The sequence below is a fragment of the Canis aureus genome, chromosome 11 (assembly GCF_053574225.1).
Source record: "Canis aureus isolate CA01 chromosome 11, VMU_Caureus_v.1.0, whole genome shotgun sequence".
Taxonomy (NCBI): domain Eukaryota; kingdom Metazoa; phylum Chordata; class Mammalia; order Carnivora; family Canidae; genus Canis; species Canis aureus.
The window spans coordinates 30,070,727-30,094,242 of NC_135621.1; the positions used below are offsets into that span (position 1 = coordinate 30,070,727).

General features: G+C 56.4%; 1 protein-coding gene across 2 annotated transcripts; it reads left to right on the top strand.

Moving 5' to 3' along the window:
• The first annotated feature begins 583 nt into the window (after positions 1-583).
• On the top strand, positions 584-16,662 carry RAC2 (Rac family small GTPase 2). 2 transcript variants are annotated; one of them, XM_077914629.1, is made up of 7 exons: positions 587-770; positions 3,615-3,686; positions 10,816-10,933; positions 11,461-11,523; positions 11,922-12,081; positions 15,391-15,523; positions 16,141-16,662. In XM_077914629.1, the coding sequence occupies exons 1-6, from the start codon at positions 736-738 to the stop codon at positions 15,519-15,521; spliced, it is 579 nt and encodes a 192-aa protein (XP_077770755.1). In that variant the 5' UTR covers positions 587-735; the 3' UTR covers positions 15,522-15,523; positions 16,141-16,662. The 2 variants fall into 2 exon arrangements, with proteins under 2 accessions (XP_077770756.1, XP_077770755.1); XM_077914630.1 differs by lacking the exon at positions 16,141-16,662 and having other exon boundaries at positions 584-770; positions 11,922-12,088; positions 15,391-15,466.
• The last annotated feature ends 6,854 nt before the right edge of the window (positions 16,663-23,516 follow it).

Here is a 23,516-nt window from a genome sequence, read left to right on the forward strand (position 1 = left end):
CCCCCTGCCTGCCCCAGCTGCCCCCCCCATTCCCCTGTACCTCCCATCCTTCCACACTCCAGGACCCCCACACTCGCACCTGCTTGGGGGAGCCTTGCACTTTGCTCACACAATCCCTCATCTGGAGTGCCCTCTCTCTGGCACCACCTCTCAGGCACTGGCTCAAATGCTCAGAGGCCCCAACTCTCCCTCTGTGTAGCTCTGAGTTCCCCTCCCCAGAGATCCCCCACCCTGACCCCATCACTTCCTGCCTTGTCTTATGGACACATGTGTCAGGTGGCATCTTCCCCAGGGATCAGCTGTACCTTTTGCACCCTGGACTCGCCAGCATCTGACACTATGGCTGGCATACAGCAGGCACTCATTAAATGCTTGACACTTAGAATTAAGATGAACTGAATTTCTGGAAGCTTAAGTCTTTGGAGAACAACTGTGGCCCTACCCCAAGGGCAAGCGGGGAGGCCCCAGCACAGAGGGTCCCCAGGTCCCCTGCTGGCGTCCCAGCCCAGCACCTGAGGGGCCCCGAGTCCTACCAGACCGCATGCTCCGCCTTCTGCAAACGGCTGTTGGGGCAGCAGCTTGGGTAAGTTCCCCTTCCGCTTCCTCCTGCCTCCTGTCCTGCTGCTGCTGCTCCTCTGGCGGGGCGCCTTGCCAGGCTCTCCAAACCCCTGGAGCCCGCGGAAACGCTCTGTGCCCTGAGCTGTCACCGGCGCTACCTCCCAGGCCCGGAGCGAGATGCAGGCCATCAAGTGTGTGGTGGTGGGAGATGGGTAGGTACCTGGCTGCACCTCCTCACCTGGCAGAAGCTCTCTCCTGGGCTACCCCTGAGGCCCGCCTGCCCTGGAGTCTCTGGGGGGCAGCTGGGAGAAACCACTGCTCCCTTCTTGTCCTGGGGCCCAGGGAGAGCCCCCGAGGTAGGGAGAGGACAGCTTCATCCTCTTTGCCCACTTCACTCCGGAAGCTGCCTGGGTGGAGGTGGGTGGAGGTGGGTGGAGGGCACAAGACTGAGGGTGGAGGTGCCTGGGGCCCTTCACTTGCACCCTGAGAGCTGGAGCAGGTCTCTTACGGGAACCATCTTCAACTCTGTGGATGCAGGTGGAGGGTGGCCTTTTTCATCAGGCTGGCCTGGGCTCCAGTGGCTGGCTTGCATGGCTGTGTGTCCTTGGGCAAGCCACAGAGCCTCTCTGAACCTCAGCTCTGCCATCTGGGAAGAGACCACGCCCCCGGGATTGATGTGAGGGTCACCTGACATATTTTGAGTGGCTGTCCTGTGCAGAGAGTGCTCAAGAAGTATTAACCCCCCTCCCCCCTCCGGTGCTGTCCCCTCCGCCTCAGCCTGCCTGGTTGGGGAGGATGTGCGGGGTTTGTGGGCGAGGAGCAGAAGGGGGAGGGGGACACGAAAGGAAGGTGCAGCAAGGAGGGACAGGAGGGTGATTGGGAGGGTCAGTGAGGGCCAGGCTGGGCTGCGGGGGGGGGGGGGGGGTGGGGGGGCAGGGGAGGGCCCTCAGCTGTCAGGTCTCAGTGGCCTCAGGTTGTCAGGTCCCCGCGGGTCTCTGTGTAACGACTGGTCTAAGCTGCCCATCTTGGTGCTGGCCAGCGACAATGTCTCTGGGTCCAGCCACCTGGGGTTTTCCGTGAGTCCAACCCAGCAAACCCCCCAGCATTTCTAGCTGGGCGGGCCTCCCTTGCAACTCTCCCATTCTGCAGAGGGGCAGCCTGAGGCCTGAAGAGACCCAGATCTTCCCGGGCCCGGGGCCCCGTGGCCCTGACCTGTCGGCCTGACTTGGGCTCTGATCAGTCTCATGGGAGCGGGTGCATTACCAGGCAGCCCTCTGCTGATTCCGAGGCACCGGCTTGGCCTTATCTGCCCCCGGCCCAGCCCCGCTCACTTCCTCTTTGTATCTGATCTGAGGAGGGGAGGGCAGAAGCCAGCATTCAGTCATTCAGAGTCACCTTGGTGGCAAGCTCTGGGGAGGGCAGCGGTGGGGAGAAGGTGGCCAGCCTCTTCAGCATAGGACGTGGCAACACCAGAGTGGAGCTGGAGGGGACAGGGCTGCCCCTCTGGCTGCTGGACTTCCCACTGCACAGCCCAGGTCCCCTCCCAGCCCAGCGGCCCCGCAGGCCCAGGGAAGGCAGCGCGCCACGGCCATCGCTGGCACTGACTACGGGCCAGGAGCTGGACCCCCTGGAACCCCTCCCATTTGATCTTCCCACCAACCTAACACTAGGCCCATTTTACAGGTGGGAAAACTGAGGCTCAGAGAAGTCAAGTAATTTGCCCAAGTCCTCGTGGGATTTGAGGCCAGGTCCCTCTGACTTCAAAACTCAGTGCTCTTAACTGCTGCTCTCTCGGGTGTCGGGTGAGGTGGGACGGGAAGAGGAGGGAGGTCAAGTAATTTGCCCTCATGTAGACTGGCTGCTACACTGTGCCAGACGTGGGCTGGCTTCTTCTATGGGCTTCATCTAATCTACCACTCAGCGCGCTCCTAGGAGAAGTAGCTCATCTTCTCCCCATTTTCTAGATGGAGAAACTGAGGCTTCTGGAGGCTGAGTGCCTTGCCCGAGGCCGGAAGGTGGTGGAGCTGGTGTCTGGAGCTCTGGAGCCCAGGCGCGTGATCGCAGAGCCCTGGTCAGGCACTGTGGCTTGTCCCCTTCCGTTCAGTGGTCTCCTGGGTATCTCCCCGCCCCCTGGCCCCTTCTTTTTTTGGGGGGGGGGGGCTGCACACTCGCATTATTTTATTTTGCTTTTCCAGTCTGAAGCTACTATCATGGGCGTTTAGTTATACAAATGACACAAAAAATAAAAGACCAAGACACCCAGAGTGAGATGTATGGCCGAGATGAACTGGTAGGGGCGGCTGGCAGGGGCAGGGCTGGGAGCCAGGGGCCTGCGGATTCCCCATGGGGCTCCCGGTGGAGGGTGACGCCCAGCTACATCCCACCCCGAGACCCGAGGAGTCCAGGACGGGGAGCACCGATCACACCGGGGGTTCTGGCTGAGGCGGCGAGGGGGCTCAGCACCACCAGATGGGGACAGAGGCCTAGGCAGCCCCCGGCCCCTTAACCCTGTGCCCCACATCCGGGTCACCTGGGAAAGCTGGTTAAAAATACAGATTCTGGCAGCCCCGTGGCTTGGCGGTTTAGCGCCACCTTCAGTCCAGGGCATGATCCTGGAGTCCTGGGATCAAGTCCCACGTCAGCCTCCCTGCATGGAGCCTGCTTCTCCCTCTGCCTGTGTCTCTGCCTCCCTCTCTCTCTCTCTCTCTCTCTCTCTCATGAATAAATAAATAAAATCTTTAAAAAAATAAATACATAAATAAATAAAAATTAAAAAAATAAAAATACAGATTCCCAGTTCGACCCCACCCCCCATGATCAGAATCTCTGAGGTAGGACCCTGGAGCCTGCCCTTTAACAAACACCCCTGATGACTCTCAGGACTTGGGTTCGGGACCATTGAGGTCGGCATCCGCAGGTGGGGACACTGAGGCCTGGGGAGGTGGGCCTGGGTCTTCCCTGAGGGCTGGGCTCGGGGACGGGGCGGGCACCCAGAAAGCTCCCAGTGTCAGGGGCAGGGCCATGACCGCTGTCCTCTGGAACTTCCTGTCTTCCAGAGCCGTGGGCAAGACCTGCCTTCTCATCAGCTACACCACCAACGCTTTCCCAGGAGAGTACATCCCCACCGTGTGAGTCCTGCGGGTGCGCGGGGGGCTGGGAGGATGGGAGACACATCATCGCCAAGCCCGCCTCCTTCCCAGGCACGTCCTGTGTGCTGGGGCCCAGGGTGGGCACCTGGGGGTCTCTCTGCCTGGCGGGGCTGCCTGGTGATCCTAATGACCAGTGTTGCAACTTTGCGACGGCCAGTGAGGACCAGTGCTGAGGCCCCCGGCCCCCGGGTAGGGAGAGATTGGACGTGGTGGGGTGAGGCAGGAGGCGAGTGGCGCCTTGATGGGCCTGGGCCAGAGTGGGACACCGGACTGGGGTTGGGCAGTGGGGGGGGGGCGGTGAGGAGGCGGCTGTCAGGGCCTTGACACTAGGGGACAGACAGCAGGACAGGGGCTGTCGGTGGAGAGGGCCCAGGGAAGCCCTGCCCTCCTGTCGGGTGTGGAGGCGGGTGTCATTGCCGTGTTAGGAGTTTGTGGGTGGCAGCCTGGGTGGGGGAAGGGTAAGTGGGGAAGCACCAGCCCTCGGAGGCCCCAGCACTCACTGGACAACTTCCCCACCCCAGCACCGCACTCAAGGCTCCGTGTGGGCTTCTCCCGACCTCGCCTTCCTATGTCACAGCCCTGTCACTGCTTCATGTTCTGTCTGCTGGTCCCCACCAAGCACTCCCTGGGCATTTCCTCTTCAGGGCCTTTGCTCAGGCTGTTCCCTCTGCCCAGAGAGCCTTTCCTTCCTACGTGTCTAAGACGTCCAGGCCAGCTCCTCCTCCGGGAGCCATTCTCATCCAGCCCCAAGGACCTCTCACCCCCTGGAGTGACTATATCTGATCTTCCCCGTGACTCTGAGTCTCTGCAGGGCAGGGAGCCTCACCCAGTTCTCGGGTGCCCCCATGATCTTATGCACACTACGATCTACACATTGTCTTATACACGATGGACGCGTTTTGAGTTGACCTGAATTGAACTTCATGGAGAGGCCCCCTAGGAGGATCCATCAGAGCTGCCCTCCATCTACTGAGCACCTACTGTGTGCTGGCCCCCACACAAAATGTCACCCATGTGTACCCTCATTTGATCCTCAGGAGAAGCGGGTGTTCTACCCAGGTCACCCACGAGGGTGAGGCTCAGAGCAACTAAGGGGCCTGTCGCCCAGGACACTGGCCAGCACCTCGACCCGGGCCGGAGGAAGGAGGTAGCCAGGACCCAGCAAAGAAACCAGGGCAGGGAGCCTGCAGCACTGGTTTTAGCCCTAGCTTGGCTCCTGAGTCCCCAAACGCCTGGTGCCAGCGCTTGTCCCTCTCTGCACTTGCCCTATTTGCACCTTTGCCATCAGTCATCAAACGTTTATCAGGCACCTTCTAATGCTGAGGGAGGGCTGGCTCGAGGTGGGAGGTAAGGCGGTTCCTGCAGAAGCTCATTGTCACCAGTGGCATGACTGTACCCCTGCCCCTGCCTGTCCCAGCTGGGCTGGGGGCCCATGTGCTGAAGAGCCTTAGACCAATCACTTCCCCTCTCTGAGCCTCAGTTTCCCTTTTATAAGGCCAGGGCTGGACTGGGCAACCCCAGGCTCACTGCCAGGGTGCCTCCCGTGGCCAGGGAGAAGAAAGGCGTGTTCTCTGGTGCAAGATGGTGGGACTAGCTAGGGCCAGTTGTTCTCAGCGACTTGGAGAACAACTCGGGACACCGGACGCCCTTGCAGGACAGACAGAATGAAGCAGGCAAGGTCTATGTTCCCAGGATTCTGGGGAGTTGGGCAGATAGTAGGACAATCTTGAAATTCTTAACCTTTGAACAGGAGGTTTTGCATTTTTCATTTGGCATCAGAGCCTACAAAGGATGGTCCAGTTGTGCATGTCACCCTCCTTTGTCATCTAGGACAGAGTTGCTCAGCTCTGGACAAGCCCTCCGAGGGGCTCCTGCTACAATGCCTGTACTCCCATTGTCAGGGGGAGATAAATCATGCTGAGCCCTTGATGTTGGAAGTTGGGGGTCACTGGGGAGAGCGGAATTGGGGAAAACAGGGGATCTTTAGCACAGAGATAAAGGTGGGGGTACCTGCTGCGGCTTGGGGCTGGGAGGGTTTGCTGGGGGTGGGCGGGTTTCCTGGGACCTGGAGGCATGTGCTGCTGCACACGATCAGATAAGCAGGTGAGCTGAGCTCAGCTCATGGCCAGGGTGGGGGTTAATAGCTCAGGGTCATACCCCGTTTCCTCAGATGGGGGGACTAAAGCCCGCCCTGTGGATGGTCTTGTGCTGGGTGTCAGGGATACCAACACATGGCAGGAAGACCCTGTGATCTAGGGGCTCTCCCCTTCTACCTCTCCCCTGTACATTCTCAAAAGGAAGCCCAGATGAATTTTCAAAAATGAAAATTAGATGCAGCCATACCTAGGCCTAAAAACCCCCCAAGGGTCCCCTTCACTCTTGGGACCATCTCTTCTCCTGGCATGTGAAGCCCTGAATGGCACCTGCTCCAAGCCTCACCTCTGGCCATACCCCCCCTTACCCACCCTCTCCAGACTCCTGGGCTTCCTTGCGGATCCCAGACACACCTGTCCCCACCCCCCATGCCTCTGTCCTCCTCCTTCCCATCACTCAGCTCCCTGCTCGGGGGTCAGCACCCTGACCCGCCGTCCCTCCTGGCACCCAGGCCCCCCCATCCCACCGCTCCATGTTGTTCAGGCCCTCTTCCTAATCTGACTTCCCCTGCTGGCAGGGAAGCTCTGGGAGGACAGGGCCCTGGTCTGCCCAGTTCACTGCCATCACACCACCTTCTAGGGCAGAGTGAGCACATCACTGGTGCTCTGCAGTGACTGGATGTGCTGGCCGGCTCTGAGAAGGTGCCAGAACTCAACCACCAGTGGGTAGCTCAGGGGTGGTAGGGAATGTTCGCGGTTAGTTTAGGTCGGATTGGCCAGTACTTGGTGTTCGCCTTCATTTCACCTCCTGGCAAGTGGAGCCTGGTAATCCATGAACACGGAGACACCAGCGGCCCTGCTGGGCTCTCACTGCCCCTCACCCCTACGCCTACCACCAGGGGTGTGATTCACTCACTGGGCCCCGCTGCCTCCAGCCTCCCTCACTCATGCACCTTCTTCCGTCCCCTCGTGGTCTGCCTGGGACTCCCCCCTGCCACCCTCCCCTCTCGCTACCAGCTTGGTAAGACCCTCCGCACTGGCCCCCCACTGCCCCTCTGACCCTTCTCCCAGACTTCTCCATCCAGTGGCCAAGAGGAGCCTTTTTTTTTTTTTTTTAAGATTTTATTTATTTATTCATGACAGACACAGAGAGAGAGAGAGAGAAAGAGGCAGAGACACAGGCAGAGAGAGAAGCAGGCTCCATGTAGGGAGCTTGACGTGGGACTGGATCCCTGGTCTCCAGGATCACACCTTGGGCTGAAGGCGGCGCTAAACCACTGGGCCACCCGGGCTGCCCAAGGAGCCTTTTCTAAAGGCAAATATGATCACGTCACCCCCTGCCTGGTGAAGCCTCTCAGCAGGGCCCCGTTGCCCTGAGGACCAGGACCAGAGTTCCAACACCCCTCCTGAACGGGTCAGTCCCCCCGGTCCCCACGTCACCAGCCATGCATACTCCAAGGTCTCTGGGTTCCTGAATACACCACCTTCCTCTCTGAGTGTGGGCTTGGGTGGGGGTCAGGTGATGCTGGGTGCAGAGCCCCCTTCCTCCTGCCCCCAATCCCCTCCTCCTCTCCATGCCAGGGTCAGGGCTGGGCCTGGAGCCCTGGGGATGCAGAAAGAGGCTATGGACACTCTGGGTGAAAACACTCCATCTGTGTGACCTCGGACAGGTCACTCCTGCTTTCTGAGTCTACACCCTCAAGTATAAAATGGGGACAATGGTGGCATCTGTTAACTGGGCCCACTTAGGTGGTCTAAGTAGGAAGGGCCTGGAGAAGTCATTGACACCCGCGGGTGCTCAGCAAACATGAGCCATCTGGGAAGCCCCATGCCCAGGCTCAAACCACCCACCTTCCAGCCATGAAACAGCCCCCGTGTTTACCATGTGGGATTTTCTGAATTGGGGAACAGCACTTAGTCCTTGCTCTGCCACCAACTGACTATGAGATCTTGGGCAAATGCCTTCCTGTCTGTGGGCCCGTTTCCTCATCTGGAAAAAGGGGTGAGGACTGGCCAGGCTGGTGTGAGGTTCCTCTGGTGCTGGCCGCCTGTGAGTCTCAGGAAAGGAGACCCCCGGGAGGCGCGGGTCCCCGCTGGCTGCCTGCGGAATCTCTCTGGCTCTGGAGGCTGGACCTCTGGGGAGGGACCAGTGGGTATGTGTGAGGACGTGGAAAATGAGATCACTCAGCTCCTCAGCATCTCCCCTCCGGGTGGCTTGAAAGTCCTTTCTCTTCGGATCTTCCTAAGGGCCACACGAGAGAGGACTTTTTTGCACATTGAAGAGCGTGAGGCTCAGAGAAGCTAGGTTACTCACTCAGGGTCACACAGCCAGGACGAGGCTCACAAGGAGCCTTGTGCCCTCCTAGCTCTGGGTAACTGTCCCTGTAGAAATCACAGCCACGCCCCCAGGTCATTTGTCCACTTGCTTACAAGAGGTGTCACAGAAGGAGCAAGGCTCAGTCCTGGCTCCTTCACTTATGATATGGAAAGGTCACTTGACATCTTGAGGCCTCAGTTTCTCCATCTGTCCAATGGGAGTAACTTGAGGTCCTTTTCTCGGGTTACATGGGACTTCAAGATCTAACATATAAAAGTCCCTAGCCTTCTGCCAGGCCCCCTATTCGGTGCTTGGTGCTGCTATAAGGTCCCAGGACCCAGCTCTAAAGGCCCCATCACCATGGCCCCTGAGACCCTGGGGATGGCTCTGAGAGGACCATGCCTTTGGCTCAGGGAATCTTGGGAGGCTCTTTGGCCCCAGAATTTCAGGCTGGACACTAGAGAGGAGAGTGTCCCCACACCCTAAGTGTGATCCAAAGGAATGTTTCTGACTGAGGCCAAGGACAACCCTAGGTGCTTCTTTCCCCATCATGCCCTGTGGTGTCTCCCGGGACAGCGCCTTATTCCTGAAATCCCATGGCTGTATGGGCGGCATCCAGAGTTGGTACACGGGGCACCTACTACGTGACACGTGCTTTACTGGCCTCAGGATGCAGGGAAGAGCAAGCAAGGCAGGCTCCCCCGCTGTTTGGGTAAAGATTGCTGGGTTGGGGCCTGGACTAACTGGGGGAGCAGGGAAGCCTCCCTGAAGGAGGTGACCTTGAGATAGGGCTAGAGGTGGGTGAGGAAGAGTCAGCCGGGCACTGGGGACGAGGAGGGAGGGAGGAAGAAGAGTGGAAAGTCAGAGGAGGAGTGTTTGTAGGAGCTTCCAGGCAGTAGGGAGCGAGGCCATCTGAGGAATGGAGAGGTGACCGGAACACTCCATGGATGAGTACGCATGGTATATACTTCATGGTGTGCATACTCATCCATGGAGTGTTCAAAATCTCAGACTGCTCACTTTTGTGTGTTTGTGTGTGTGTGTGAGTTTCTCAGAACAGGTGTCTTTGGAGTTACTCTGAAGCATTAGGACTTCTTCAGCCTGTCAGTGAGCAGCATTCTGTGAGGGCTTCCTGGAGGAGGTGGCATTCCAAGGGCTTCAGTTCAGTTTGCTTTAGTTCCAATCCACCCGCATTCATGGGTGCGAAGCCTGAGATTGCAGATGAACCCGGCCTGGGCCCTGCCCACTCGAGCCCACGGCCCTTGGCAAGACAGAGACACATTAACTGCAGTGTTTAAGGTCAAGACAAAGCAGTTGCCTAAGGGAGGGAACAAGAAGCTGTTTCCAGGTGGGGGACAGGGAAGGGGGTGGCCTGAAGGCTTCCCCACAGAGGAGGAACTGCCTGGGCAGGACTTTGAAGCATGAAGAGGAGACAGGGTGAAAGGGGGTGGAAGGGTATTCTAGAACGAGGCACAGGCAGGAGTGGAAAGCCTGGAGAGTGGGCAGGACCCCATGGCAGGTCAGCAGGAGTATTTGGACAAAGAGAGGTGGGGAAGGGCTTTCTGGGGAGGAGCAAGGACAGAGAGGTGGGCAGTGGAGGCCTTGCTTGGCTGGTGTATGAGGGGAGGAGAAGGAGGAGGAACCTGAGGTCTCAGTGGGCCAGGGCAGGGGACAGAGAGCAGGGCCAGCGTGGGTGGCCTCAGTGAGGAGAGACAAAGTGATGGCCCTTAGCCCTCCCAGGCAGTGGGTGAGCACAGCTGGACACAGGGCCGCGAGTGCAGGTGTGAGCCCTGGAATCACACACAACTGGTTTCTCACTTAGTTTGGCCAGTCGCTGGCTGTGTGGCCTTGGGCAGGTCACTACACCTCTCTGATCCCAGTCTTCTTTTCCACAGGCTGAGAAACCCGCACCTTCCTCTAGGGGTTATGTGTAGTGAGAAACCCAAATTGTTGCAGTGAATTAAAAAAAAATCTGGAAGCTTGTTTGGTTGCCCCGGGGGCCCCTCTGGGGCTGGCGGGAGATTTTAGCTGTTGATGCCGGACACAGCATGCGTCTTATCTGTGTGTGGGGGTGGCAATTCTTGAAACTGTCTGTGAGGATGGCTCTCGGTGTGCACTCCAGAGTGGCCTGGAGGACCAGGGACTTAGTGTCTGGGGACATCCTTCTGCCAACACAAAATAGAGATGCTGGATAGGAAGCCTCAGGTCCCACCGCGCGCCCTGCAGCGCCGCTGGCCCTTCCCAGTCCCTTGCCCATCTCCTCCGGAGGCTCCTCTGCACCACCTCCTCCTCTCAGGGTTTGTTCGGGGCAGCGGGGGGGAGGGGGCACCCCAGCTGAGACGGAGTTCAGCTGGGGGAGGCCTCAGTCCAGCATAGGATGTGGGAAAAGTTGATACTGATGGAGCCAACAGTGTGCAGCCTCCAAAAATCACCTGTCGTCAGGATAGGCAAGGGCCGAAGGGTGATGGGAGACGACGCTTTCCTCGTGATGCTCACCTGCATTTAAAACTTATTAATGTCATGAATCAGCAGTGAGAAAAAAGAAAAGGAATGAAAAGCCGAGGGCACGGAGCTCTGGGACTCTGCCGCTGTGGCCATCCCTTAACCCCCCTGGGGTTGCAGCCTCCGCACCCCACGAGGGAGGCTGGATGGGAGGGCCCAGGGGAGGCTGACTCTTCCGCTCACCTGCTCCCCACAGGTTCGACAACTACTCGGCCAACGTGATGGTTGACAGCAAGCCGGTGAACTTGGGACTGTGGGACACGGCAGGACAGGAGGACTACGACCGCCTCCGGCCACTCTCCTACCCGCAGACGGTGCGCTGCCCTGGCCTCCTCCCTGGCCTCCTCCCGGGCCGGGCTCGCCCTGCTGCCGAAGGGGCCACATCCGGGCTTGGGGGCTGGGGGTCCCCGCCCTCCTTCGGTCCCCCAGTTCTCTCTCTGCCCATCTCCTCAGCCCCTCTACCCCATGGGCTCTGGCACCCCCTGGCTCCCAGTGGTTGGGGGGCAGACAGACCCTGGATGAGGCTCCCATGGGGACCCCAGGATTCTGAGTCCCTGGAGGAGAGGTGGGGGCCCGCCTGGAGGTGGCTGCTGGGTGTGGGCATCCTTGGCCCTCCCTCCAGGCTGGCCAGGAAAGGGCTGGTGCCCGGGGAGGAGTAGGGGCTCTGGTGGCTTGCCCCTGACCTCACCTTCCCCATCTGTAGATCGGGGTGGGAGCGGCACCTGCTGCAGTGTCATGTGAGGATTAGCCTCGAGGGACAGGCCCTTCGGGGTGGGAAGGGCCCGGGTGGGAGGCCACCAGGCCTCCCCTCGTGGGTGACTGTTGCCTGCTCTGTCCCCAGGACGTCTTCCTCATCTGCTTCTCCCTTGTCAGCCCTGCCTCCTATGAGAACGTCAGAGCCAAGGTGAGCAGGACAGGGTGGGGCCTGGGGGGGCGGGCAGGTGACCCTGAGCAGGGGAGGGCCCCGTGACTTCAGGGCAGGGGCAGGGGCCGCAGAGAACATCCCCATTGCCTGCCCACCAGGGCTGGGGCGGGAGTGGGGGGACTCGGGGGGAGACTCAGAGGGGGCTCTGAGGGGCCTGGGGTAGTCAGCTTTACCCCGCCCTCTATAACCTTGCCCCTCTCCTCCCCGCCCAACCTCCCAACCTCTGCCTGCCTTTCTCCTCTCATGAAATCTTGCTGCTGCCTCTCTTCACCCCCTTGTGCCCCCTCTTCTCTTCCATGCTTGGCGCCCCCACCTGCTCATGCCTATGCGCCCTTGGGCTGTCCCCCACAACTTCTCGGTCCTGCCCCCCTGCCCAGTGGTTCCCTGAGGTGCGACACCACTGCCCCAGCACGCCCATCATCCTGGTGGGCACCAAGCTGGATCTGCGGGACGACAAGGACACCATCGAGAGGCTGAAGGAGAAGAAGCTGGCGCCCATTACTTACCCGCAGGGCCTGGCCCTGGCCAAGGAGATCGGTACGGGGCTCGGGCTCAGATTGGGGAGCTGGCTGCCAGAGGGGCCCGACTTGGGCCCGGGCCAGGCTGTGTGACCCTGGTTGAGTCTCTGTGCCTGTGTTTCCTCATGAGCGAAACATGGCATAGTAATCATTCCCAGCAGTTGGGGGGCATCAAATGAATTCACACCCAGGGAGCTCCCAGCTCGGCACCTGCAGGCCGCACTCAGGGCAGGTCAGCAGCAGCACACGCGCCCCGTACGCAGACACTGAAACAAGTGCGCTGGAGCTGATGGAGCAGGGATAGAGTGAGGTGCGCCGTGGTTGCTCTGAAGATCAGCTGCCAGGTCAAGCTTGCGTTGTCCAGGAAGGCTTCCTGGAGGAGGTGCCTCTGCCTTAGTTTGAAGGGTGATTTCTCGCCTCTCTTTCCCTGGCCTCCCTCCTCACCCCAAGTGCTCTTTGCATCCCAATCACTGGGCCAGAGAAGTGAAGTGACTTCTCAAGGTCACACAGCCAGAAGGTGTCAGATCTGGGATTTGAATGCAAGACAGCAGATTGCTGGCTCAGAGGCCCTCCTCCCCGGGGCTCAGGGCTGCCCGTATCACTGATGGGTCTGGCCTCTCCCCTGGTACCTGGGCCTGCTGTCCCGGGTCAAGCCCTGACCGGCCTGCAGCCGGGGGATGGGACACTTGTCCACGAGCCTGGCATCCCTAGCTAGGTGGGGCCGCCGTGAGCTGTGATCCAGCTGCCCGGACACTCTGCCTCGGCATGGGTTCCCGCAGGTCCAGGAGGTAGGGCCTACTTGGAACCCCAGTAGGTAGGGCCTCCCCGCCCCAGCCCTGCCTTGGCCTCACCACTCTTCCTTCCGCCGGAACTGGGAGGGCTCTGGGGACTCACATCTCTACAGGAAGAGAAACCGCAGCTGCCACCTCCTCCTTCCTGTGACTCGTCCAGCGACATGGCCATCTTCCTCAGGGGGCCTGGGGCTGCTTCTTAAGCCTTGAGTCCCCAGCCCCATCTTGGGCTCTTTGGCTCCTCGGCCTGCTGGCTTTCCTCACAGATGTGGGGCTTGTACCCTTGCTTTCTCTTGTTCTCTGACCGGCCCCAACTCCTTCTGCCCCCCGCTGACTCTCTAGCCAGCCTTGGACACGTCCCCTTCTAAAGCACCTGCTTCAGGACAAGGAGAGGGGCTAGAAGCCTGGATGCTGGTCCTGGCTCCAGCCTTGACCATGTGTGTGGCCTTGGGAACGTGGCTCCCCTTCTCTGTGCCTCAGTTTATCCATCTGTACAAGCTGGCCTGCGAGATCCTCAGAGGTCCTTTCTCCTCCGTAAGGAGGGGGCTCAGGGTCCTGCCTTGATCTCTAGCCAATCTCTCCTGGAACTGATCCCGAGTGGGGGTGGGGCAGGGGCAGTGACTGTGAACTTGACGAGGACCAGCCTCAGCCACAGGGGGGGAGTCCCGGGGGACCCACAGCTGCCTCTGCCCTGAGCCTGTGGTGGTGAGTTGTGGGGCCAGTCGAGGCCCCAGCCGATAATCACAGCAGGCTGATGAGACTGAGCACTTCTGGGGTGCCGGGCCCACTTTGTTCTCACAGCAGCTACGAGGGAGGGTCTCAGTGCCCCCACTTTACAGAACTGGAAAGTGAAGCTCCAGGAAAAGTCATTGGTTCAAGGCCACCCAGCCAGGCTGGGGCAGAGCCCAGATTCAAAGCCGGGCTGCCTGACTCCATTAGTCATGGTCATTGGGGCACCTGCTGCCGCCTGCCCACCCCCTGGCCCTCTGCTGCTCCTCTGCCCCACCTGGCTCAGCTTGACAAGCTGTCCCAGGTCCCCATGTCCTAGACAGATGGGAGAGTGAGACACAAAGAGGGGGCTGGCTGGCCAGGCTCCTAGGGTGGACAGAGGCAGCGCTGAAGGGAGCCCAGCAGCCCCCCACACTCACCTCCACCCCTGCTCAGGACCCTTGCTCTGGAGGCCACCAGGCCAAAAAGAGCAAGAGGGTGGCAGGGTGCAGGGAGGTGACAGTTGGCCAGTGTGGAAGAAGTGGACACTGGCTATGGTCCCTTGCAGGGAGACAGTGGCCAAATGCCTGGTGACACGATTCTTGGCGTAAGAGGTTATAAGGTGATGAGGGTCCCGGACAGAACCAAGGGCACTCTGTCCCCACCAGCCAGGCCCTTGGGACCACTACCCACGCTCCCCAGTGGGAGTATGCTCCCAAGTGTGCCAGGGACGTGCTCTGTGAACCTGTCTCCTTGTCCCCGCCCCATCTTTTCTTTCTCTCTTTCCAACCCCAGGTCATCTGTGGGCTTCCTCCATCTGGAGGTCCTGGCTCCCCTCTCCCCAGCTGTGTGTCTCTGGGCCCCATGCTTCTCCCCCCTTAGCCTGTTTCCTCATCTGTAAGTGGGAAATCACAGTATTTCTTCACAAGGGTTTGGAAGCACCCAGCTCGGTGCTGGGCAGAGAGCAGGTGCCCATCAGCGCCGGTCCACTTCCTTCCCCCACAGGAGCGGACTCCAGGGTGAGGGCAGAGTTCCCCTTCCTGCCCTTCTCTTTCCTCTTGTTCCTGAATTCAGCCCCCAGCCCCCTTCAAAGAAGGGGTGTTGTGGTTCCTTACTTCACGGAAACTGTGGTGTAGTGGTCATGGGAACTCACACAGGCTCCTTCCGGAAGGTCATGGAACACTGGCCCTGGGAGCGGGAACTCAGCCTGCCTTTCTGGCTGTCTGCTCCTCAGGCTCCTGCTTGGAGCCGTCAGGTGGAAGAAGTCTGGTCCCTTCAGGGGGGAGGGAAAGCTCTCTCCTCCTGTTCCCCTCCCTGGCAGCCCCCAGCCACCCCGAGGTGGAGGAGAAACTTCCAGCATGTGACTCTGGACAGATGAGTCCCCGCCTATGAGCCTCAGTGTCCTCATCTGTAAAACGAGGTGACGCTAAGGAATGGTCAGGTGACATTTGGAAGGTCTTGGTGCCTGGGCCATGAGGGCCTCCTGGGGGAAGCATGGAGGCAGGTGTGTGGCTGTTTTCTAGAAGAAACTGAGGCATGGAAAGATTCAGTCACTGTCATGTTGCTCGAGCCCCTGTCTCCGCCAGGAATGCCTCCACATTCCTGCCTGCCTTCCAGAAAGTAAGGGCTTCCGCATTTAAGAGAGGTCCGGACCTGCCTTGGGGGGCTCAGCCTCTCCTTTGGGGATCAGGCTCCCTCTTCCGGGCATGAGGCGGTGGAGGCAGAGAGTGGTGGTCACCCTACCCCACAGCCTGGCACAGGGGGTGCTCGGGAGAGGTTTCTGCCCATCCCCTGACCTTGGCCTCTGCCCTCTTGCCGCCCCACCCTAGACTCTGTAAAATACCTGGAGTGCTCGGCCCTCACCCAGCGAGGCCTGAAAACCGTCTTTGATGAGGCGATCCGGGCGGTCCTGTGCCCCCAGCCCACGCGGCCACAGAAGCGTCCCTGCAGCATCCTGTAGGGGTAAGAGCGCCCCTTCACCGCTTCCCCACCGCCCCCCACCCGCACACAGTAGGCTCGGCCGGGGGTGGGGGGGGGTGGTGTCCAGCCGCTGCCCAGTGGCCTCCCGTATCTCTGGGAATAATAGCATTTAGCCCAAGACAGAAGGGGGGGGGATCAAAGTGGCCTCAGTTTCCCTATTTGCCTGAGCCAATCCAACTCAGGGGAGCCTTCTTGTTTCCAAGAAGGAAGGTGCAGGGTATGGTATCAGAAAGTGCCAGAGCCATGTCAGGAGTGTCACCGGGCTTCCACCCTGCTGACCCTGCAGGAGGCCATGGAGGACAAGGGATGGAAGCAGAGCCCAGTGGAGTCAGGGAGACTCAACACCCACAGAGAAGGGTGGAGGCAGGGCAGACTGAGCTGAGAGCCCCTGGGGCGGAGGAGGGACCAGCATGGGGTGGAGGCTACCTGGTGGGGGGACAAGAAGGATGGAGAGGGTGCTGTGTGGTGGGCAAGCAGGGTGGGCTGGTGGGAGCTCCAGCCCCGAAAAAAAGTTGGGAGGTGGCAGCGAGCCTTGAGTCGGGAGCAGGCGATCTGCTTGTCCCCAGGTTCTCACCCTGCCCCGCATGTCTTCCTTCCAGGTTCCACCCAGCTCTCCCAGCCAGATGGTTCTGACCTCCGGGGCCCTCACCCAAAGCCCAGTGGCACCCTGGCTGGCCCTGCTGTCCCCTCCCCGTGGTGTTTCTTAGCAGATGGCTGCAGAGCTTGGTTGATCATCTTCTCTGGGCTGGAGGCCCCCTGGGGCTGGAAGGCTGTGAATTTGCAGGCTCTGCACCCAATCCCTTCCTGCTCCTGCCTTCCCAGGGGTCAGAGGGGAGCCACCCTTGCATTACGTGCCACATGTGGAAGCATCTGTCCATTTACCCCAGGCCCGCCCGATGCCTGAGTCCCCTCTGGAAATCTCGGGCCGGATGGTGCCAGCCACCACTTGCGTACCTTTAGGGGTGGGTCCCTCCTGAGGCAGGCTACTCCCGTATTGATGGTCTTGCTTGTCTGCAAGTTCTCCTTCTACTGAGCTAAAATGAGTGTCTCAGAAGTTTGCACCTGCGGCCTTAGTTCTTGTTTTTGGGACAACATAAAACAAATAAAATTTTCTGAATGTTGGTGGGTTCCTGCAACAGCCAGTCAAAAACCCGGGTCCAGCTGGCTCCTGCCATGTCTCAGATCTTTGTACACCACTCACAGGATCCTGAGCTACATTTGCCTGTAGAAGTCTGGATACTTTCAGACTCTGCCAGTCAGAACTTTTGCCATTCCTAATTCAAGCTGCTTAAGCAGGAAATAAATCTATCGATCCAAATTTGGAAACATCAGGGGGACTCAAATCAGATCATCAGGGCTTGCTGTCCTGCACCTCTTTGCTCTGCCTCCTGCTGTCTGGTTCATTCTCAGGCAGGTGACTCGCAGAGCATCCTTCCAGGTTCAAGACTAGCAAAAAAAATCAAAAAACAAAAAACAAACAAAAAAGAACTTCTGCCCCAGGCGAAGTTCTAATCAAGGTTTACTCTGATTGGACCAGCCTGGCTCCCAGACCCCACTTCAACCAATCATATTTGTCCCCGTGCTAGAGCCAGGAGTGGAGGCAATCCCTTAAAAACCTGGCGTCCTAGGACACAGGGGTTGGTTCTCAACAAATGCAGAGTAAGACCTGGCTGGAATCTGGGGCTGTGGGTGTCGGGCAGCCAGAAGTCCCCAACCCCTACCATTGGAGGTCACGACAAGTGTCCCAACAGTGTGTCAGGTAGCAGTGTTCGGGGCAGGCCCTGAGCGAAGGCGAGCTTCTTTAAGAGGGAAGGTGGGGCTGCCGTGTCCAGCAGGGCCTGGTGTGGAGTGGGTGCCACGGGGGTGGGGGTGGGGGTGGTGCTTTGCTACTTTCCCGATATCTGTCTTTCCGCTCCAGCGTCATCCACATTCAATGCACACTTACTGCGCACCTTCTCACTGTGTTCCAGGTGGGGGGTGCAGCGTGGCGCATGAGTTCCTGCCCTCGTGGGCTGACCCTCCAGAGGGGCTACCGGGAGGGAGTAAAGAGAGAGATCTAAGCCTCCTGGCCGCCCCCTGACAGCACAGAAGTCCCCCGATTCCCAGGACAGAGATGCTTTGGGTTTCTGTCTTCTGCTGCCCCTGAGCTGCCCCCACCCCCAAGTCCTGAAGTTTGGGGGCTGGGCCCTCCAGCTCACTGGCCTCCTGGGATCCCCACCCTCTTGAAAGGGACAGGGATCCCTGGGTGGCTCAGCAGTTTAGCACCTGCCTTTGGCCCAGGGCGCGATCTTGGAGACCCGGGATCAAATCCCACGTCGGGCTCCCGGTGCATGGAGCCTGCTTCTCCTTCTGCCTATGTCTCTGCCTCTCTCTCTCTCTCTCTCTGTGTGTGTGACTATCATAAATAAATAAAAATTAAAAAAAAAAAAAGAAAGGGGCAGGGTTTGGGGGGCCAGGGGGGAAACCCCGTGGTGCTTCTCAGTTTCAGCTCAGAGAAGGCCTTTATGTTTTTAAGATTACTTCTCCTTGGAAACCAAACACCCCGTGAAAAGCCCGGGGTGCATGACGCCAACACTGACCCCACACCGCCGTTTAGCAGCCCCGGGGCGCCCCCTCCAGTTGGCCAGAGTCTCAGGAGAGCCTCTTTTGCTCCCAGCTCTCCTAGGGCCTCCAGGTAAACCTGGGACCCCTTCTGGTGGCCCCTAGTCTTGGTCACACTGCACCTCCTTCTGTCCCCTGCACACACCTCCACCCTCAGAGGGAACTCTCATATCCTCAAAGCCACCTTGACACCTCTGTCATCCTGGTCCTTCCACACCCTGGTCTGGTCCTCTTTCCTGGAATGATTTCCTCTGTTCTTCCAACTTCCTGGCATGCTGAGGGTGGGCGTGGCAGGGGGTGCCTCTGCCATGTGTCTCTTCCCCTGAGCCCACCCCAGTGGGCACAATCCTTGACTTATGCCAATAATAACGTGGGTAAATAAATTCTCTCACCACTGTGTTCTCATCTAACACATATTATCTCATTTAATCAGTCTTTCCAATGTTGATGCTAGCAGCTCAGTTTTGCAGAGAAGGAAACAGAGGCACAGGAGAACCTGGGACTGGGAGCTAGAGCTCAACTCACAGGCAGACACTCCCCTTTCCCATCTCCTCCCATTACTCCCATTCTTCTTGCTAACGGATACCTAGTTTCGGGCGGAGCCCTTTTACAGCTGGCGTCCCAAGGGTGCACAGTCACTGGCCAAAAAGACAAGTGTAAGTCAGCTGGAGAGGTGGTGTCTGTGACAGTGTTTGTTTTCTTCCACAAAAAAAAAGGACACTGCCCTTTGCTCCATCCTCTTCCCTGATGAATACTGAGGGGATGTCTGGAGCCGCAGCAGCCATTTTACACACTTGAAACCACAAGCATGAAGAAGATGCAAGCTAACATGCTAAGAATGGAGGAGCAGAAAGATCAAAAGAGCCTGGATCCTCCACGACTTTGGTTGGCAGCTGAGCCAATGCCAGTGGCTGCCTCATTATGGGAACAAAAGCTAAATGAAACCACTGGTTGTGCTACTGTTGGTCAGGCCTCTGTTATCATTAGCTGACAGCATTGGTATCTGACGTCTTTGGTCTCTTAGCTCTGTGCTCTTTCCACTGTAACATTGTGTCCAGCAGTCACTGGACATGGGGTGAATCACTCATTTCTGTTCTGTGAAGTGGCCGAGGACCAGAGGCCCTTTAGATAGGAAAGAGAAACTCGAGGGGAGTAGGTGAGGAGCTGGTTTTGAAACAGGAAGAACTGTTGGTTGCAGGCAGAAGCTGACAACACGGTGATGCTCACTCTGATAGTAACCACCCCCGAACACCCACCTAGTTGTGCCAGGCCTGGGCTAGGCTTCCGGGCATCAGACTGGGCGCCTTGCAGTGATACCATTGCCTGGCAGGCAAGGAAAGCACCTGCCAGATGAGCTACTTCATTTGGGGCTTTCAGTCTCAGAGCCTGGCTGCTCCTTGTTCATTACTCCAAAGCAGAGGCCTGGGGTGCGGGGATCCCCTTGGTTCCTCCCATTCCCTCCCCCAGCATCTACTCGTCACCAAATCTGGAAAATCTGGCCTCTCTTTGTACGCTAAACCCATCTCTTTATCTAGCCCCACTGCCACTCCCTGCTCCAGGCCTTGCATCTCTTCCCTAGACAATAGCTGTGACCATCTCAGTGGCCTCCTTGCATCCACTGTCTCTACCTAGACTCTGGCCCCGCTCAGGCAGCCTGGGGGCTCCTCCTTGTTTACAAACAACTGTGCCACTCAGATGCCACGATGTACACCTATTGCCTTAGAAAATGCTTGTATGACCATGGATTCATTCAATCATCTCATCACTTAGTAAATAGTTTTTGGGACCATGTACCAAACACAGGGTTTGAGGGTGAGTCAAGTGTGGGCCTGCCCATAGGAGCTCACAGTCCAGGGCAGAGACAACTGAGTCAGCAGCAAACCCTGAGAAACAGCGCCTCTGCTTGGATGGCTCCCCATGACCCTAGCGTGTATCTGGCACCTTGTAGATGCTGGATAAGTGTTGTTCATGTAAGTGAACAAGCAGATGGAAGAATAGACTTTCATGGAGAGAGAAACCCAGCCCTCCCAGTGACCCAGCTGAGCCCAGCCTTCCTGCCATCCTTGCCAAGGCACTTGTCATATATGTCAACTATCTTGAATGTGCCAGCCCAATCAAGTCTCCGGATGACTGTGGCCCCAGGCAAAGTTATTGTGCAGCAGAAGAGCATCCAACTGAGCTCAGCCACCTCATAAAATCATGAGAAATAATACCATGATGTACTGAAACAGTGGCTTTTCTGGGGCTGAGGTCTCTGTTATCTCTTCCTTTGATCCTTTCCCTCTCCTCCCTGCCCACTTAATTGCCCCACCACCAGAGAAATAGTCACCTCTGGGGACATATGACCCCATCCAGGTCTCATGGGATGTAAGAGGCAAGGCAGGGTAGGCTCTGAGGAGGGAGACAGAGATCTAGGATGGTTCTAGAAGACTTCTGAAGGCCCTCAGGTAGGTGAAATGATGAGCAGTCATCCATGTAACTTAAAGTTCAGTTCAGTTTAGTTCCTATGTACTAACCCAGGCTCCATGCCAAAGTGTGTGGGAGCTGGAGGTGTAGAGACAGTGAGACCCAGCCCTCTGCTCCCCAGGGACTCAGAGGCTAATGAGACAGACAGATGAGTAAATCAACACCTGCCATGTGGTTGATCCACATACCACGGAAGCGTATGCAATAGAGCAAGAAAGAGATTCTGGTCTCAAGATGCGAAGGTTGAGATGTTTCTGCCGCCTGCCCCCCCTTACTGAAAAGCAGCCACGACAATAAGGAGAACACGAAACAGAAACACAAACTCTCATCTTCAAAGAAACCAGGAGACACCTGTGACCCCAAACCACAGCACACAAGTACAGAGAGCAGATGGAGGGATGGTAAATGATTTAACAGAGCCCAGGGAAACCTAAGTGCCTGCTGTTCTGTGGTGGGGTGGGCTGGGTGGGGGGGTTGGAGATGGAAGAGATCCAAACCAACTGACCTTGCAGAACCCTGGGAGGTTCTGAAGTAGGGGGTCCAGACACCACAGATGGCAAGGCAGGAGGTTGAACGCCAGCAAGTTATTTGGAAGTTTGTTTTAGGAGCAATTAGATCCCCAGGTCCTTCCCCCTGTACTATGCACCCAGGCAACCATCCCTCCCTACCCTGGGCAGGAAAATCCAACCAGAGATTTCTGGATCCAAGGACACCAGCTACAGGGCAGATGGAGGCGAGGTCCCAGACTGATTATTTGGGGTGTAGTAGGTTGGGTTATGTTTGGCAGATTATTACTCCTTCCTCACCCACCTCCAGGGGAGGAACACATTCCCCATTCCACTGATGCTAGCTTTGGCCTTGGGACTTGCTTTTTGCCAGTGAGATGTTAGTATATGCATCATAAGGTAAGACTTGATGCACTTGCACCCTTCGGCATGCTTTCTTGTGCTGATGAAAGAACATGCCCTGGTAAGCCCACTGGATTCAAGAACGTAAGGGCAGAGGTGTCCAGCTGACCTGCATATCTGCCTAGCTTAGTCCAGCCCATTCCAGCTGACCTGAAGGTGTGAATTATAATAAAGGCTTATTGTTGTGCAGCACAGAGATTTGTGTGGTCGTTTGTTACACAGCAATAACTGACAGATGAAGGGGGAGTCAGTGAGAGTCTGAACACTGAGCAGGGTGTCCCTAGTCCTTTTCCCTGGCTGAGTTCAGGAATGCTAACACACAGGCATACATTTATCCCAGAATCTGTGGACAGGTTCTGACCACCTCAGAGAAAAGTCTTACAGATGCTGACATTGGGTAACATCTAGTTATCCCTGACAAAAGATCCAGCTGTCTCTCCAGAGATGTTCACTATCTTACAAGCTCTGCCTTTCTACACAGAGCTGCCAATCTGAGTTTTAATGCTTCATTCTGAAAAATGAATAGATAACAAAAGATGAACTGACAATTGAGGAAAGCTCTGATATGAAAGAGACCCAATTAAGAAAAAAAAACAGAGAAAAAGGAACTAGTAAGAAATAGAGACAAGGCAGAGAGCAGAAGAAAACTCGAAAGAAACCATCACTGCTATACTTGGAGAGATAAGGAAACATATTATACCCACAAATAAATAGAGAATACCATTTACAAGGGAATAATCAGAAAACAGAGAAGGCTCTCAGAAATTAGAAAAAAAAATTAAATAGAAGATTTGGAAGATAAAACAGAGTGAGCATCAACAACAAAAACAACTCCTAGAAGGGAGAATAAGATGGCCAAAGTAAACAACAAGAAAATTATAGGGTTAAGCCAAGAGGCCGATAGTCAAATAATAGGAGTTCCAAAAGAAAACAATAGAAAAATCTTGTCCTGGGGTCCCTGGGTGACTCAATAGGTTAAGCATCTGACTCTTGATTTTGGCTTGGGTCATGGTCTCAGGCTCATGGGATTGAGCTCCACATTGGGCTCTGCACCCAACTTGGAGTCTGCTTGTCTCTCTCCCTCCGTTTCTCTTCTTTCTCACTCTCTAAAATGAATAAATGAATAAAATCTTTTTAAAAAGAAAGAAAGATCTTGTCCATAACTGAAGAGCACAAATCTTCAGATGGTAACGGTTCACTAGGTACCCCCAAAAACTTGGTGTTGGAGCCAGGTATGTGGGGCATGGGGGAGGGGTGCACAACCCAAGCAAAGATCCTAGAATCTTCCAGAATAAAGGGAAAATGACCTAAGTTTACACATAATGGATTGAGAATAAGAACAGTACTGGGAAGCCAAACTATGGACTGTGGAGAGAGCCCAAATGTCCAGTGACTGATGAATGGATAAAGAAGAAGATATATATATATATGAATAAAGTGGATATATATCTGAGAAGTTTAATGTATATATAGGTATAAATGTATATATATATATGTCTATCTATCTATCTATAGGTATATATATATGAATATCATTCAGCCATCAAAAAGAATGAAATCTTGCCATTTGCAACAACGTGGATGGAGCTAGAGTGTATTATGCTAAGTGAAATAAGTCAGAGAAAGACAAATACCATATGATCTCACTCATTTGTAGAATTTAAGAAAGAAAACAGATGAACATATGGGGAGGGGTGGGAGGGAAGGGAGAGAGGAAAATAAAACATAGGAGACTCTTAAAAACAGAGAACAAACTGAGGGTTGATGAAGAAAGGTGGGTGGGGGATGGGATAGATGGTGAAAGGTATTAAGGAGGGCACTTTTTGTGATGAGCACCGGGTGTTGCACGTAAGTGATGAATCACTGAATTCCACTCCAGGAACCAATATTGCACTGTATGTTAACTAAGTAAAATTTAAATAAAAATTTTAAAACTTAAAATTTTTAAAACTTAAAATTTTTAAATAAACATTTTTAAAACATTAAAAGTAAAAAAAAAG

What these genes read in the sequence shown, in the direction of transcription:
- RAC2 (XM_077914629.1), top strand. Translation starts at nt 736, where the DNA reads ATGCAGGCCATCAAGTGTGTGGTGGTGGGAGATGG. An exon ending in TGTGTGGTGGTGGGAGATGG is followed by an intron (nt 771 to 3,614) that starts GTAGGTACCTGG and finishes CCTGTCTTCCAG; the next exon opens with AGCCGTGGGCAAGACCTGCC. An exon ending in ATGAGAACGTCAGAGCCAAG is followed by an intron (nt 11,524 to 11,921) that starts GTGAGCAGGACA and finishes CCCCCTGCCCAG; the next exon opens with TGGTTCCCTGAGGTGCGACA.